Source organism: Oculina patagonica, chromosome 4, assembly GCF_052425735.1.
Source record: "Oculina patagonica isolate OP01 chromosome 4, crgOcupat, whole genome shotgun sequence".
In the NCBI taxonomy this organism is placed as follows: domain Eukaryota; kingdom Metazoa; phylum Cnidaria; class Anthozoa; order Scleractinia; family Oculinidae; genus Oculina; species Oculina patagonica.
This window is the reverse complement of record NC_135761.1, coordinates 2,131,875-2,144,398: the sequence shown is the minus strand read 5'-3', so window position 1 is coordinate 2,144,398 and position 12,524 is coordinate 2,131,875. Positions and strand designations below refer to the sequence as shown.

At 37.2% G+C, this 12,524-nt stretch overlaps 3 protein-coding genes across 3 annotated transcripts in view; all 3 read right to left on the bottom strand.

Annotated features, from left to right (window-relative positions):
* The window catches only part of LOC144651171 (uncharacterized), a 77,710-nt gene extending 73,974 nt beyond the window's left edge, over positions 1 to 3,736 (bottom strand). Inside the window, 4 exon segments of the mRNA XM_078511060.1 lie at positions 206 to 310; positions 857 to 1,144; positions 1,294 to 1,401; positions 3,588 to 3,736. Of these exon segments, the coding sequence (XP_078367186.1) occupies positions 206 to 310; positions 857 to 1,144; positions 1,294 to 1,354 (454 nt within the window). The 5' untranslated portion in view covers positions 1,355 to 1,401; positions 3,588 to 3,736.
* Positions 3,737 to 6,634: 2,898 nt separating this feature from the next.
* LOC144651328 (kremen protein 1-like) lies at positions 6,635 to 9,751 on the bottom strand. The gene is made up of 5 exons (XM_078511279.1): positions 9,564 to 9,751; positions 8,996 to 9,094; positions 7,961 to 8,224; positions 7,223 to 7,314; positions 6,635 to 6,805 (listed from the first exon to the last, which is right to left on the bottom strand). The coding sequence occupies exons 2-5, from the start codon at positions 9,051 to 9,053 to the stop codon at positions 6,776 to 6,778; spliced, it is 444 nt and encodes a 147-aa protein (XP_078367405.1). The 5' UTR covers positions 9,054 to 9,094; positions 9,564 to 9,751; the 3' UTR covers positions 6,635 to 6,775.
* A 650-nt stretch (positions 9,752 to 10,401) lies between these two features.
* Positions 10,402 to 11,857, bottom strand: LOC144652074 (uncharacterized). Its single transcript, XM_078512114.1, has one exon. It carries the CDS (start codon positions 11,813 to 11,815, stop codon positions 11,228 to 11,230), a length of 588 nt encoding a protein of 195 aa, XP_078368240.1. The 5' UTR covers positions 11,816 to 11,857; the 3' UTR covers positions 10,402 to 11,227.
* Between the last annotated feature and the right edge of the window lie 667 nt (positions 11,858 to 12,524).

The window sequence follows — 12,524 nt, the reverse complement described above, 5'->3', positions numbered from 1 at the left end:
AGTCATCTTAGGGTAACGATTCCTTCTTTGTCAACTTTGTTGTCGTCAAGGAAAAGCAAAAGATTCCAGACAACTGATGAACCGCCGCGCGAAATTTAATTGAATTGCTCTGCCTGACTGTTTGTTGGCTCATCTTCATCGAACACATGTTGGCTTTGCAAAAGGTGTTAGGATAGATATGTCATTCTAGTATAATAACTATTACCTGGTTTACGACTGTACTCTTTAACATTATCAAACAAAACCACTTCATCTCGTTTGACTTGTTTGTGGGATTTGCCCGTCCCTTTATTTGATTCCGGGTTGTATCCTGCATAACAAAAAACAGTGGTAAATTCAAACTGAACCATATTTGATGTAATGTATATGAAATAATTCATATATGAACTGCGGATGGATATGAAAGTGATAAATGATCATCGCAGTGAATTTCCAATTTAAGCAATTGAAATAAAGAAGCCTGAAAAAAAAATTCAGGGCTTCAACGGGATTCAATTTGTTGGGATTCAATTTGTTGGTAAAGACCGTGACTACAGTTGGGCCTAGCTACCGCTGGATCGCTATCGGAGCATATTCCCGAATTTCAAATGAAGCAGCTTGAAATACATTGCTACCGATGGCCCTGGTAAGCATTTAAAATCGGCTAGCTCCCATTGAGTTTCTCTGGCGGCCCAACGACGCGCGCTTTTGATTAGGCCATCGCGCCTCCCACAAATTACATTTGTAAGGAGTACGAAATCCTTTCTTCGTTGCACATATTTTTCAATTCGCGTTTCACACACTGCTCGCTGATTACATATTGTACAGATAGCGTATAATTATAGACCTAGAGCTTTTAAAATCCATCTATACTCACCCGTCTGGTAAATTGAATTACTCCAGTGGCCGCCACAAAATGAATCTCTTTTGTTCGTACACTTGCTGGAGCACAAGGCATCTGGAAGTTCGCCGTATCTTCCGTAAGTGTTTCCACAAAAACAAAGATAAGAAAATTGTAGTCCAGCGTATTTAAATTCTAGTTCTTTGCACTTTTGGACGCATACGTTAGCGTTTAATTCCCGCGCATGGACCCGTTGCGGGAGATCCCGCGGAAAGCTATCTTTATAACATCCTATGTGGTGTAACTCTGGCACTTTGTGTAACTCTGTCAAAGAAAGCAAGCGAAAAAGAAAGAAAAAATGTTATTGCTTGTAACAGACCTTGAAATAAAAGATGAAAGGACTCACACATTGCCTTGGCCGAAGAAATATAAAATACGATCGATTCTGTGAAGTTATTTTAGTTGTATTTTACCTTTTGTTCTGGCGATCCATGGTAAAATTGTCAACAGTAGTAGGACCCACGCGAGGCCCATTATCTTTTACTCAGTCCTCTGCTTTCGTTCTCTAACACCTTTATTTTCTGTTCACGTAAAGTAGTAAGTTAGTTTAAATTAGTTTAACTAATATCAAATCTGGTGTATAATACAAACCATTCATTGCCTGAACTCTTTCAGCGATCACACACTTCACCTCAATCCGCCGTAACTTTGATTCACTATAGCTAATTGGTACTAAAAGAAAATGTTTTTTTCACGAGGTGTGAAAGCCCTGTGTCAGTTAATTTTCTTTATTTAAAACAAAAATTGAAAAATGTTAATGGACGGATGGGATAACTTTTCAAAGATGGGCGGATTAGGGCCGAATTCAGATCACATTCCGTACTTAGACGTCTCGCCCGAGGAGTCCATTCATGTTTGAATAGTGACAACTGAAGCGGTTCAAACAAGAACAGCGAAAATCACTCGTCCGCGAATAAACAACTATCCAGACATCTCCACACCAGACTATAGAACATATCTCAGATACTAAAGTTAGAAGACTATTTAATAAAGTTTTGAACTGCAGGAATGCTTTTAACTGATCTTTTTGACTGTGATTTGATCGGGACTAGGTAAATTTTAAATACAAAATGGTGCATTCCTTTGCTGAAATGTTTAACCTTAAACGACACCTCAAGCTGAACGCAGAGCAAAACAGTAATATATAAATGCTTCGCCGAGATCAAGGGACTTCTATTCTGATTGTTGCAGCAGTTATTAAATTTAAGTCGTCTTTTATGCGGGTGGGATAACGTCAATCGCTATACTAACTTAGTTGGATTACAGGGCTGTGATACGTTGAAGGGCTGCAAGAGGCTTAGCAAAGACTGCGCTTATGTTAAAACACACTTGCAGTCGAGCTAATTCTCTAAAATACAGAATTTTTAGCTACGTTTGCGTAATCGCGAAATAATATACGTTGTAACAAAGGCCATAAAATTTCATTTTTCGGACGTTTTCCGCCGATCAGCCAAATGCTTGTAGACAAAAACAAAATACCATACAAACCTTGACAAACGTGCGTATTCTAAGCTACTCTCCAGGAATCTCAAGCGTCCAAGCTCACTTTTTCAACGACATTTTGTAATTTGAACAGCTTAGAAACATAAAGGCTTCGAATCGTACGCCGCTATACAATGATCTTGAAACTCGTTACGAATTAATGACATGCAAGAGAACACACACAACTGGTTGCATATTCTTGGTGCTACCTGTTCCTAAATAAACGTCTTCCTTCCCTCTCTCACTTGTAGAAATGATACTGATTTGAATCTAGCAGACATCAGTGTGTCAGAAATTATTGCCATTACAATTTTCGCGACTTTTCCAGTTGTAAAACCGTACGTTTTTTAAAAGACTAACGAATTTTTTCAGATCCCTCTCTGTAAAATTCACTTCATTTGCATGATCATTAAAAACACGAAGTAGGCATTTGAAAGCCGCAGTTTTAACTTAAGTGCGATAACTGACTAATCTGAGTGTCGAAACTTCCACAATATTTTGTGACAGTGCAATAAAAAGTCATTGCTAATCTCGTTTGACGTTTCTCAGCAAAACGCACTTATGGCCAAATATAGCAAATAACTTTAAGCAACGGGATCACGGATCGTTTGAGTTTATTAATTTCCTTGCGATCAAGTTAATTTTGGTTTTAAAATCACAAAGCCAATTATATATAGAGTGTGGAAATCATTACTTCTTTGTTTGAAAATAAATCGTAAGCCACATAATCTCTGCCAAAAGTATAGAGGCTACTTATAAATCCTACAACCTCAAAAACAAAATGGCGGACCCTACTGCAGGTGGAAAAGCAAGGAGAAATGTCGAAGAAGGGGTCCCAGAGTCAACTTTGACTTTTTTATTTTATCGAAAATTTTTATATCTTCATTAAATTAAAATGATCGATGATCAATGTTCGATAATAATTTTGAATTTAACTCTTTTCCGAGAGTTTACCTTAACTGGTTATTTATACTTTACGAAATATCTTCAGTTGGAGAATTGTTGACAAACGCTAGTTGTAATCATAAGTTGACGTCGGTCTTTTGCTCAGAAACAACGTTTTATTCTCGTTCACAGTTCGTTCTCATTTAATTGAATCGGAAAGTTTATGGCTAACCGGGAATTACGTTAATCTATAGGTCAGTTTCTTTTGCCCGTATCGAACTTTTTGATTCTGACTTAGTAGACAATAGATTGCAACTATAAACACTGAATTTTGACTTACCTCCCCTGTTCAGAAAAGCATAAGTTTCGATCTAACACAATCCAAAGGTTTGGAACGCTACTTTTCCACTGATTTCGTTAATCAAGTCATTTGAAATCAGCTATATTTCTCCCTGGTTTGTTCCTCATCGAGGACTTCGCTTCCATGGATTTTTTTTCTTGTAACAAAAGAAATTCAATATTAATGATCTCTCAGAAGAACGTACTGGCCATTTTTACGCAGGACCAAATTAAACATTCACTTGCCTGACCAGTGAAAACTTTACAACCATGTAAGAAAGACCTGCTCCACCGACTTTGTATAGGAGTTAACAAAAACAATGGAAATAACACAAGTAATATGCAAACAATAAAACCTTTTCTATTCCACTGACATATTTTGTTTTTTAATTTCAAATCAATGTCAGATTGAAAAACTAACGGACTATATGTACTATCTCTGTAAGATCAACAAAAACAGTTGAAGTCAATACCTTAAAAATATAAATCAGTATTACCTAATTTTTCTTTTCTGAGCTTTTATTATTATTATTGTTAAAATTTTCCGTTTGAGAAATATTACGTCAAACATAACCTTGAGCCGTGAAATCAGACAATATTCAAAACACATCAACGTTATAAAACAGTTTACTCATATAAGATTTGTCTACCCTTCTCTTTAGCTTCTCCGCTAGTCTATCACTAAAATCAAAGTAATTAAGACGCCTTTTATCCACTTAAGGGGCAAAAGCCGTATCTCTACAAGCTTCAAAAGAACTTCAGTTGCATGTGACGGTTGAATAAATTTGTTTGTAGTTTGAATGAGGTTAACACTTACATTGTTCGCTTGTCAAGGAAGCGTTCGGTTTGATTTCACATAAATTGTCACGTTAACCAACCGTTAAATCATGCACTTAAAAACAAACAACATAAAATCAGTGATCCTTGTATTTTTAAAAGAAGAAAGCGTGTAGATAAAAGTTTAGGTATGCTTTTGGTTCATTTGTTTTCATTTTTTACTCAAAAGGACACTTAGGTTGAAGCTTGTAGTATAAACTGAATTTACGCGAATATTTTTATGTGTGCTGGATCTGGTTGTGTCAGATTTTTTTTCTCGCTCTTCATAACTTAATTCCACGTTTTGTAACCACAACCTAGCTTGAATTTAATGGCCGTGCTGAACTTTTTAAATCCGTCCTTTTTTTATAGGTGATAGGGTCATGGGATATTTGTTGAGTCTTGCTCTTTCTGGACGAAAAGTTGATTTGAATTGCTCGAGTGTATCCATTTAACCTTTAAGTTAGAATACGCAAAACATCCAGAGAAAAACGGTTATTTAATATATTTGAAAACGGTTACTTGTCTAACAATACCATATTAAAGAAAAAAGTTAATTCCTCAAACCCTTCTTTCAAGTTTTAGTTTAAGAGTAAATCTCAGACAATAAGGTAAATTAACATTGTATGACATAACACAATAGAGTTAGACCGGTTGTTTTACTGTTGGATGAATAAGGCAGTCTAGTCTGTTTGGTGCCCTGGGTATTAGATTTGTGTTTATAACTGATCTTCGTGTTTACAAGCGCGGGAAGATTCCCTACGATTTTGCAACATTTATTGTCCAAACAGAAATTAGTGCCAGTACTTGCACTTAAGCAGGTACCACCAGCAGAGGGAGGGGGGGGGGATTTTAAAAAAAAACCCCCCCCAACGCGCCCCGCCAAAAAAAAACCCCCCCCAAAAAAAATTCCTTCAAAAACAACACCCATACAAAAACTTCAGCTACGCGCCTGAGCAATACTCTTGTTACCAAGCAACCTTCCTGCCGTACCCGAAAATTACAGGCTCAGACATTCAACGAGAAGACAGGGCCGTTTTGATCTGACAGTCTGGGAACAAGTCTCATGGGGGAGTCGACTCATGCAGCTGGGATCGTAATATAACGTTTCTAAGAATTAACTGAGGATGCGGTTTTCGTCACCAAATTTGGCTAAATACCTTATAAAACTGGGTATTTAGATAATAATTTGAGGTTGACATCGAATAACTTTAACATTTAGATGCAGCGAAACCAAAATTCTACAACAATATAGAGCTCGTCATTCTCAAAATGTTGCCAATTTCGCTTTTTTTATCAGGGAAAAATGATGTTATGAATTTTGCGCTCAGTAAAAATAGATTGTAGTATTAAAGGACATAAGAACATTACACGAGGATCTCAGAACTCATGAGGTTTCTGATTGACACTGAACCAATGAGTGAAGTTAGGGTGAATGAAATTCGCAATTTTCCGCAATAACGATAACACAGATTGAATATTGCAAATCGAATATGGGTCCTTTCAGTTATCAAAAAAATCGAGTTAATTTATGGGTTTTAATCATCCAAAGTACGCTTCGAGCTTCTCCGACTGCTAAAATATTAATTACGTAGCAGTGACACCAGCTTTGGGCATCTACACACAAAATAAAGCTGAATGTTTATATGTTTTTAGAAGTTCTCGCATAGAGTAAAGGTTTTATGAGTCAAATGAGTCAATGAGTCATGAGTCATGAGTCAATGTGTCAATGAGTCAAATCTTAAATTAGAGTTATTAATTTGAAAATAGTTCTGCCCTTACTAAAAATAAAAGCTAACCGCAAGCAAACCGGGGTGGAATTAGCTGCAAGATAACCTGATTGAAATTAACTGCAAGCAAACCGGAGTGGAACTTACTGCAAGCAAACTGGAGAGCAACCAAAAGCAAGCAAACCAAAGTAGAGCTAATTAACCGCAAGCAAAATAGAGTGCTGCTAAGCTTTCCGTATAAAGGGAAACCATGGTTCAATAGATAATAACTAATTTTTGTGTAATAATCAACTTGACTCATTGACTCATGACTCATAAACTCATTTGACACATAAAACAGGGGACCTCGTCTCGCAAGGAGGGATGAGTAAGTAACCGTTATAAGCTCTCTCTCATTCTCCCTGACAATCACGAGGTACCCATTCCCTAAGAAATACGCACAACTTTGTAAAAAGTTTTCTTCCATCTTTTTCCTCCTCTTCACAAGAAACGTACACATAGACACATATTGCAAAATTAAACTTTTATTAAACTGTGGAAAAGAGAAAACATAAGTGATTTCAATCAAGAGAAATCGAGAATCTTGTCCAGCGAGTAAAAAGAGTTAAAACTCTTTAAAGAGGGAAAGTGTTTCTTCTTAGTCTTAGTGATCACTTTTCGCCGCTTTGTGGTCCTGCAAAACATAAGATGGGAACAAGAGTTCAAATGTTGTTAATACATCCAAATCAGGAAAACTAAAAATTGGCGTTACATTTCTTCAGATTGTGTCCACGCTAGATTTTCAAATGCAATCAAACCTATCATATTTTATCCAATTTAATTTAGAATGCGACGTAATTATAATCTATAACTGATGATAGGAGTAATAACCTCCTCCTCGACCAACCCCCACCCCCTCCCCCCCCCCACCTCTCCCTGCTCCGTGTGTGGGCCGTGTCATATTATAGTTCAATCAGAATTATAAACACGAGCATGCTCTTGACAAATAAGCACTGTCTTTTACGTCATTATCCTTATGACGAGCATATATCCGACATATGCGCTTTTTTATATCTTTAACACGTAGAGATAGGATTTCCAAGCCGTTTACCTTGTGTTTTGTAACGTTAACTCGTGGTTTTAGATCAGTCAATGCTTTTGTTAGTAACGGAGTGATCTTCACGCCTCCTGGAGGATCATATCCTTCAAATAAAACAAGGCAATACAACATTTAATTGTATTTTTGTATAAATGACAATAAAAACTAATTAACAATAGATCTTTCCTTCTTGTGCTAACAAGAGCACTTCCGTTTGCTTACAATGCAACAACTTTAACTCTCTTAGAGAGATTGCAACGCTTCAAGTCTTTGGGTACTTTCGTGACATTTCGTCGAATAAAATAATCTCGATCACTTTAATTTAAAAGCAGTTAAAATATTTCAAGTTGTAACATAAAAATCTCTCTCTCTGGCCCCCCCCCGCTCGTTATTAAGAAAAAAAAAAAATTCCAATTTTTTTTTTCTTGTTAGTCCCTCAGGATCACGCCGGGATGGTCATGGTACATGCCGGCTTCAGTATTAAGACAATGTTGCTTAGTTGATGATTTTCTTGCCTCAAGTCAGTTGTATGCTTAAAAATGTACTAACATTACAAATAGAATATAAACATTGTACATTCTACGAGGGCAAGCCATGGTCGAGTAGGTTATATTATTCTACCATTGATAATAATTACAATCAGTATTAACTATATAAATACTAGCACCTGATGTATGAAGAGGCAAGGGTACAGCTCTATAACCCTTTGCACGCGTTGCATGCCTATAATACTAATTGATAATGTTGTACCTGTTCTGTAGATGGAATTACTCCAGTATCCCCCACAGTGCTTGTCTTCTTTATTTGTACACTCGCTCGAGCACTTCCAGTCGGGCAGCTGACCGTATCTTCCTCGCTTGTTACCACAGAAACAGAGATACGAGAATTGTAGGCCGGCATATCTGTAGAACAGGTCCTTACAGCTCTTGGTGCAGGTCTTGACCGTCACCTCCCGATTATGAACCCGCTGCGGGAGATCCCTAGGGTCGGAATCTTTATAGCATCCTACATATTCTAAGAAAGAATTGGAGGGACATTTTCAGACGGTGATTCTATCTTATTACACAGTTTTGTTTGAGCTTAGTTGCTTGTATAGGCGTAAATCAATTCACTATTCCTGTTTCTATTGTATCAAAATCATAGAAGAATACTTAATTCCCCTAGGCAAAACACAACTCGAAAACGCCGACCAGAGTTTAAACCCTAAACAGAACCAGGAGTCCAAATTAACAGCGGTACAATTGTGTAACGTCTTAAAGTTACTTGCGTGACATGTAGATTTACATTTGTCAACAAATATCTTCCTGCCTTCCTTAAGAAATAAACTGCGAATAAACCTTAATTTCACTTGCAAGCTGTTCTGTTTAAAACTAGCGAGCAATCAACTACCGCGTATACATGTAAGATATATTATAAGCAGTTGGCAAAATAATTCTCATGGCCATGAGAACTGACAAATTCCAATATTTATTGCTGTCCAACCGTAAAATCAGGACACAGACAGTTCAATGGACAGGTTGGAAGTCCGCTTGTCGTTAGGACCATGAGTCATGTTGGCATGGCGACCTGACTGTATAAATTGGCTCGGAGGCAGGGCTAAAAATAAAAACGTTTTTGGTTGAACCCTCTCATTCGAAAGAAACAGAAAACGAAACCGAAAGCCGGTTTTCTCCCACGGCTTTTAATCTTTGGCACATTGCTCGATGATTACTAAGGTAACCCGGAGAAGGTAGTCGACATACCCGCCGGTAAACACAAATTGAACACAAGTTTCAAAATCAATACCTTGACAGGTGACACAAGACGCTAAAATCACCAGTAAAATAATGCCAGTGCCTCGCATGGCTATCCAATGCTTCACGTTTTATGCTTCGCTTCAATTTCCTGGGGAACAAGATAAAGAAAGGAGGTGATCGAAAACTGTGGCTGAGTAATAGCCGAGGGCCACACGGCAATACCAATACACGGCTCTAAAACATAACAAGTTGTTCTAGTTATCCGATAATGGAACTAATCAAGATCGTTTTCTTTTTAATAAGATCCGTGATCGTATTACAGATTTTAATGGTATAGTAGGATCAGCTCACCAATAAATTTGTGATTTTTATTGCTTCAAGTACGTTTCAGTGTTATATAACAAAAGAGAGGAATACTGCAAAGGGTATGGTGAATAAAATAATATCACTCAAGCGATAGAGTCATCACTTCATGTAAATCTATCTCATAGTTCGAGAAACATTCGGAGCTTAAAAACGTTTTCTTTTTTGTATGGAAAATTGCCAATATATCACCACAAGAAACAATCCAAATCTTCGAATAAGTCAAAAGATGATCTTAAAGCTGCAAATCTTACCTTTCATTGATTCGCGTCTTTTCAGTCCAAAAGTTCACGTTTTGCTTTTGCTTGTTATTCGCGTGGTTTGGTCGCGCGAGAGAATTCTTTATGTTTGTTTGTGAAACAGAGAGTTCAAATCAAGGGGACAGAAAACTGTACAAGGATAATCTAAAGTTCAACTAATAGATTTTTTGTTATATTTTTAGATGACAAGAATGAAAGAAGACTATTAAATATTAATCATGACAATATGGATCCTTAGACAACCTGTATACCACTGACAACACACGGGTGTCAATTGGGAACGAGGGAGGGAGAGTTGGGTGTTGTCTATTGACCTTCGTTAATTTTCGAGAAAATGTTGCCTGTACCCTTAAGAGAACTTGATTTTAAAGGTTTTTAAAAATTGTTAAAATCGGTCTAGTGGGAAAAATTAAAATGAATTCAGCCTGGGATTCGTTGCTGCGTGCTGCTCACTATATAACAGTACTTTTGATGAGTAAACTAATAACCAAAATACTCTTTTTCCAGAGGTTTTCTCTATTCTTTTTCTCTCTTTTTTTAGTTACTCGAAAACCCCTCGGACCAGGGTATTATCAAAAGCCAAAAAACAAAAAACAAAAAGAAAAGAAAAAGAAAAGAAATTGTCTTGGTCATTTCGCTTTTTTTTTTGAGAGAGATGACAGTGAAAATGTCTCGATAATTTCGCTTTTGTCGTGTAGATATCGAACGAGGAAAGACACCGTAATTTAAAAACTGAACAGTTAAACATGCCTCAAATAGCTTAAAACAGACGTTTTGATATAATAAAAAGAGAGATAAAAAGTGGAACTTATTTCTGATCTTGCGTCATATTCAGCCTTTCGATTTTCCCAGGCTATATTTTATTTTATTTTTATTTTTATTTTTATAAACTTGTTTTAACTAATACGTCTTCCATTTGGTGTAACTGGGATATATATTAGAGCTTTACATCATTTTCTAGATTTATACATGATATTTACAGGCTTAAAAAACAGCTATTTTTGGCAGCAGGTTTCGTTACGTAATTTTTAGAATATCCCCTGAGCTATTTATAGAGAGTGTTATACAGTATATTTACAGCCTGAAATATTGCGGTGTGCGTAGCTCGCGTTCGAAAAAGCGATTCAAATTCCTTTTTCACGTTCGTCCCTCACTCTGTTAAAACATCACGAACCACCATAACCTAAAGCTGCTGTTTTTGTGACTCTTACTGTCAATTAAAAATGTACGAAACAATAAATAAGTATTGAACATGTAGTGAGATGGTTGTGCACTGCTTACTTACTACCGAGATTATCATACATTCTCTCTCTTACAAATATATATTTTTATCTATGTTATAAATGTGTCATTTTGATTAGAAAAACGATGCTTCTTTAAATTACACACGTACGTTGTTTTTTTGTTTATATCGAGCTCACAATTGTTTGATTAATTACTGCTTGCTGGTTGCTATCGGTTTGCGAAGTTGATTCGTGAAAATAAACGAGTCTTGTGCAAAACGGTTAATTAAAAAACCTTGAAGTTTTGGTTGGTATATTGTAAAGCAACCAAAGCGCCTACCAATGCAAATATACCAGGAAGTATTTAGTCTGTATAATTTTGTGTAAGCTGTCAATGTGTAGGTAAAGAATACATTGCAGAATACAGGACAGTCTTTAGCGACATGGTGACATCTTCAGACCTGTCTTCTTGTTTTGCTTGTAAACAGTAAAGGCCCTCTGCAACTGTACATATTTTCTTTTGTACTCTTCTTTCTCATTCCACACGTTCCTCAGCTTTCTTCTTTCATCTTCCAGTTGTCTTTTCAATGAGGTATTCTCGTTCATCAGATCTTCGTGCTCTCGCTGTTTCCGAAGGCGACATGTCAGGGCATAGCTTCGGTTCTTCAAGTTACGTCGCCTCTTTCTTATCTTTGCCGCCTCGTCCCTCGGGAGGTCCCGAAGAAGCTTGTTAAGATCTTGTACGCGGAGACCTTGTATTTCTTTGTCGCTTATTTCTTTAGCATCACGAGGAGGTAGCAAGTTCTCGGTTTCAGATTCAGATGAAGAGTCATTTGCTTTCAAATTGTTGGTTGTTTCACCGTCGAAAAGGTCTTGGATATCGCGATCTTCACCGATAGCACCTGTGTTGCAATAATTGTTTCTTTCGAACAAACTGGCTCGTTCTGTCCATGGAGGTTCCAAAATGCGCTGCCCCTCGCCAGTGAGATACAAATCAAATACGTCGTCAAAATTTCCCTCCATATTATTGTCAGTAAAGGTTAAAATATCCAGTGTTGCAAATGACTGTTGCTTTTCACGAAAACTACAATGACTCGGTGTTTTAGTGGGAGTTTTCCCCAATTTCCTGCCAGCAAATCAAATCTCCCAGGAGGAAAAGTTTCATTTTCATTGCTCGGGGGGAATCCCCTAATAATAAAGTTCTTAGAATTTTCGAAAAGCCTTCCAAGAATTCTGCCGCCATGAGGCAATCATAACTTTCTGCCTTGTCAGAAAAATAACCACAATTTGAAATCCTACTGACAATCGATCGGCGGGCTTTTTGTGATCAAGCTCAAATAATATGTTACTTTCTATAAATTGGTCTAGCGACAGGTTTAAAACGAAAGTCTTCCTCTATGTAATTTGTTTTAAATATTTATGTCGATTGTCGTTGCCGCTCAGTTATTTTTTCTTTTTTTTTCTTTTTTTCAGTTCTTGCTTTCGTCCTCGCTGGCATGCACCTGCGCTAGGGCTTTCCACAGTGCTCGAGATTTCCCAAAGTTGCCCGTATTTCTCAAAGTTCTCAAGTTGATCCATTCCACTTCTGATAGGCTCACCCTCCAACGCTCTTCTATCTTCTGCTATTTCCCTTTGGGGTGCATCATCTTATCTACAGGATTTTGACTGAGTCGTGAGATATCGGAGCGCTGGCGGTGTTGTTTGGGCCGAGGTCTTCGTGTTCCTCGGTTCG